General features: G+C 40.9%; 1 protein-coding gene and 1 non-coding gene across 3 annotated transcripts in view; both read right to left on the minus strand.

Annotated features, from left to right (window-relative positions):
• Window positions 1-4209, minus strand: part of CRCP (CGRP receptor component) — a 22826-nt gene extending 18617 nt beyond the window's left edge. The window contains exons 1-3 of one of the 2 annotated variants that reach the window (XM_017743025.1): window positions 3996-4207; window positions 2771-2830; window positions 1346-1382 (exon numbers count right to left, since the gene is read on the minus strand). Coding sequence is in view for 1 of the 2 variants with exons in the window: in XM_008640346.2 (XP_008638568.1) it covers window positions 1346-1382; window positions 3996-4003 (45 nt within the window). In the remaining variant the exon portion in view is untranslated. Of the gene's footprint in view, window positions 1-1345; window positions 1383-2770; window positions 2831-3995 lie in introns of both variants that reach the window. The other variant, XM_008640346.2, reaches the window with a different exon arrangement.
• Window positions 4192-4262, minus strand: TRNAG-GCC. The gene has a single exon. It is a non-coding gene; the product is annotated as a tRNA-Gly (tRNA).
• Window positions 4263-4580: the final 318 nt, after the last annotated feature.

Genomic DNA, 4580 nt, shown 5'->3' on the forward strand with positions numbered 1-4580 from the left:
ATAAAATATAATAAAACATTAATTTTTATATAATTATTATAATTATTATATAAAATTTTATATTTTATATACAATTAAAAATGAAAAAAAACAAAAAAAGAACAGGAAAAATCCTATCAGCCAACCAACAAAAAATGTGTGTCTGTTTTGGTGGATGGACCAGCAACTGAAATGAAAAATGTTTTGGTCCCAGAGTGATGAATAAGGATGTAAAATGTTTTTTTAAAAGTGTGACTGTTTTACACAGATGAATGAAACTTTTTCAGATGTTTTGCTTCAGGCTTTGCAGTATATCCAGAGTCAAAACCCAGAGCAAAGCAACAGAGCACTTCTCACTGTTAATCCCCTCATGTTTACCTGGCTGCACTCAAGATCCAGCCCCAAGGGAATTATAAACTGACAAGTGCAGAGAAATAAGAAACCAAACATTTCTAGACAGTGAGAAATACGACTAAAATCAGCTGCAGATCCTGCAATTGCTTCACACTGCACTTCCGATGAGAAAGGAACACCTGCCAGTGCTGAAATCCCAAACTCAGGCCGTGAGCTTGGACAACAAACACAAAAGGACAACTCCAAGCTCCCACAAGAACTGCAGGGAAAGAACTCTCTGGGCAAAACATTCCCTTGATTTACAGAATATTGACTTTGCCAGTGAAATTGCAACAGGGAAGTGGAGTAAATGGAAAGGTATCAGTAGTTTGAGGGAATCAGTGCTCTGAAAAGCCGTATTTGCTGCGTTTTTCACATGTTTTTAACAGCCAGGCACTGAACACCAGTTTGGCTGACATGATATCATCTATATCTTAGAGGAAATTTAAGAGAGTTCTCTCCAAGTCCTCATTAAAGCCCATTTAACAGCCACCAGATGCCTGCTCTGCTGTTTGCAGACAGATGCAGCTCAGGATAAAACACCTCGAGGTTTATTGCAGAATAGAATGAAACAGCTGCAATAAAAACCAGCTTCAGCAATACAATAACACAGACAAAACCATGTGAGTTATTAAAATTGCTCCAAAAATTACATTAATCAGCAAAGCAAAATATTTCTATTACCTGGCTCAAGTTAAAACATTTCCTCCCTTAAAATGAGAGAGAAAAACACCTGCTTTGGAATAATCTCACAATACAGGAACACAGTACCCATTACTAGCAAAACCATTTCCAAATCTTCTTTAAAAAGCTTTTTTTTTTTTTCCTTGAAAACCAACCAAATGCAAGGAGGAGTAAATCCCCTGCAGGTTTTGCTGATTGCCACTGCCAGTTTTCAGCTTCCAAAGATTATACAAGGGACTGATGACAGCTTTTAATTGCTGCTTTAAAACCAGAATGAAGACAAACTTACCTCAAAGTTACTCAGCAATGCAGCATTTGCATCTTTTCTAAAAGGAAAAATGAAAAGAGTTAATTATGTCCCAAATGAAACAGTTTGAAGTTTTTCTTTGCTGAGTCACAGACACTAAAAGAACACAGAGTTTTTTTAAAAAAAATAAGTAAAAGCGCCAAGGCATCTTATTTTAGTGATTCTACAATTGCCATATCTGGAAAATATTTTTTTCCATACTGTCAGTAGAATTATGACATAAATATTGAATTATGACATAAATATTTACAGTTTGCCCCATAAATCATAAGCCACTTGTACAACACACTCCTTCCACTCAGCCACCCTATTTTACTCACTCACCCAATTTCACACACTCAAACCAAATTGCTTTGCTTCTTCCTTAGAAAAAAAGCCTCTGATTTTATTCAAATAAAGACTGATGGGAAATAATTCAGATTATACACACTATTTTCTTTATTAGTCAAGAGCACACCGTATTTTAGTACCATGGACATATGTGTGTGTATAGACACAAACAGGGCTTTAATTCATATGTGTTGTACTGAGTAAAAAAACCCCAATTTATTGCATTTTCTCTTTATTTATTCTTTCCATCTTTATGTGCCTATTCCTATATTAGAAGGGCAAGGCTGAGTTTCTCATTTTTCACTTTCTCAGTCGCAATTAAGCAAGAATCCTTATCCAAGGCCGGCAGGGTGACTGCAGATCCAAGCACATCATGACTTTATTCCTCCTGGATATTGTAAATTTATATATTTAAAGTAAAAACAGGGAGAAAAACTGCCACAGAACATCCTATATTCCCTGAACAACACATTCTGCTGAGCAGTCAGTAGCCACAACAACAGAAAGTTTCCATACAAAAGGAAAAAAAAGGCCTTTCTCAGGTCTGTGCAGCAGCTTAGGAAAAAGAAAAAAAAGAACAAAAAAGGTACAATGTGTTGTTAAGCACCGTGAATCGTCTGAATAGAACTGTCACGTTCATCACTTTCAAATGGTAAATGCATCCACAAACTTCCACAGGTTCTATCATTGTTTTTAAATGAAAAGGGACCTTCTAAAATACGCTGAGATGAACTTCAACTTCCATTTCGCTGACCCGAGTGAAACTTCAGCAAGTGAGCTCAGGCACGCATTAGTTTTTCATTCATGTTTTACAAACCATATATAGCTTTTGTTGTTAGGTAAATGCAAGTCTTCAGAATGTTTGCATTCAGCCGGGCCCTACAGAAATCCCCACGGATCAAAGACATTCTATAGGGAGAATTACATATGGAATTGTTCGGCTGAAAGGCTCGTATGGAATAAATACATCGCCATGCAAATGAGGCTGCGGAATCAAGCTGAGGGTAAGAATGAAATTATTTAAGACAACTGCTTTCCTTTTTTCATTCCAAACCGCTTTGCCATTCAGAAAAATACCTTTTTTTTTTTTCACTCCTGCCAATGAGTCAGTCTCAAATCTTCAACAATTCTGTTGTGCTGAAATACCAAAATTATAAACTGATAAACTTTTGCAGTAGTGATTCAAAGGAATCCACAGCAAGGTACTGTAAGGTATGTTCAAGCAGTCCTGTGTTTAAAGGAGTTCTGTGTATCAGTAGAAATAAAATTTCCTTCGGTCCTGACTCACAGCTACCAATTTTACAGTCAGGAAACAAGAAATTCTGAACAATGAATTGTAATGTATATTTTAAGCAGTCCGCTATACAGTTCACTTAATTTTTATGAGAGTAAGACTTCACCAGAAAGGAAAAAAAAAAAATTCATGGTAATGCCAAAAGTATGAATACTTTTTAGAGCTAATAAATTAATAAGAGAAGATCTTATAGTAGAGAAGATTTAATGATAACAAAGCATCCCTGGGTTACATGGCTGCAGGAGCTCCGTGACTTTGGGGGATACATCCCATGAGTGCCCCATTCATTAGATAAATGAAAATTAAATGAAAATTAGAAATTTAACCAGCTCCACAGAACTCGTGAGATTTTAACGCTTCAAAACAGGTCAAATCCTATAGTTTTGTGCCCGAAACACGTGGTAGGAAAGCACAAACCGCTGCCTGGTGTAACAGCTCTGAAATATCGACCAGCCAAAATTCCGACTCTCTTACTGTGTTTGCAATCGCTGGCACAAACCCCTCAGGTTTTTCCTTCTCCAGCATTTCCAGCTCCTGCACAGAGCTCACGGGAATAACTCTCCCCGAAAAGAAAAATTCCCATTTTGCCTCTCCCAGGGCAGAGGGAGCAGGAGGGGACAGGAGGGGATGAGAGCAGGATTCATGCCGAGCCACGCCGCCTTTCGCCCCAACAGCTGCTTCAGCTGGAGTTTTAAAGAAAATAAACCCCTCAGATATTGACCAGAATGCCTGAACTCACTGCTGGGGGCAATGAACCCCTCATGGATTTATTGCACCCTCACACCCCTCACGCACAGGCCCACATGGATGTGTCCCCCCCTCACACCACACACAGATATACCTATACAAACCCCAGGCCCATATAGATGTACCCCCACGCCTCATGGAGATATACCCCACACAAACCCCACAGAGATGCACCCCCGGCCCTGCAGGCCCGCTGTGCCCACGCAGGGTGGCTCCGAGGCCCGCCCGTGCCCTGCGTTCCCCCCTCAGGCCCTTCCTTACACCTCCATCTTGTCCTCCCCGGCGCGGCCTCCCCGAGGATCCTCCCGCTACCCCCGGGCACCCGCAGCCCAGCGGGACACGGCGGAGGAACAGCGGGGCGAGACCCGGTGGAGCTGAAGGAGGATGTGGCGGCCGGAACGGAAGCGGAAAAGGAAGGAGAAATAAGGAACTGAGAAAAAAAAGGAAAAGTAGCAGCTGCATTGGCCGGGGATCTAACCCGGGCCTCCCGCGTGGCAGGCGAGAATTCTACCACTGAACCACCAATGCCGGCGATGCGAAGAGTTTTCCCGTGGCTCTCTTTGTGTGTACATTAGACAGAAAATGGTATCAATTTTTGTCTGACAGATTCGCAATTAGCCCCTGTTAAGTGTGACAAAGGCAAAACAGTATCGCGGAAGTTCTTTCAAATCAAATCTTTAACCTTGTGCGGAGTACTGCGAGGCTGAGGTACTTGTGTAATGCTCCAACAGTCTTTCAAAGCGCTCGAATATGGATCCATCAAACTCGTCTATGTCTTTTCCAGCCGTCACCGTGAATCTTTCCCAGCTAAACCATGTGCTCTTAAATTTACCAAGAGCCCTTTTC

This window comes from Corvus brachyrhynchos, unplaced genomic scaffold (assembly GCF_000691975.1).
Source record: "Corvus brachyrhynchos isolate BGI_N302 unplaced genomic scaffold, ASM69197v1 scaffold99, whole genome shotgun sequence".
Classification (NCBI taxonomy): Eukaryota; Metazoa; Chordata; class Aves; order Passeriformes; family Corvidae; genus Corvus; species Corvus brachyrhynchos.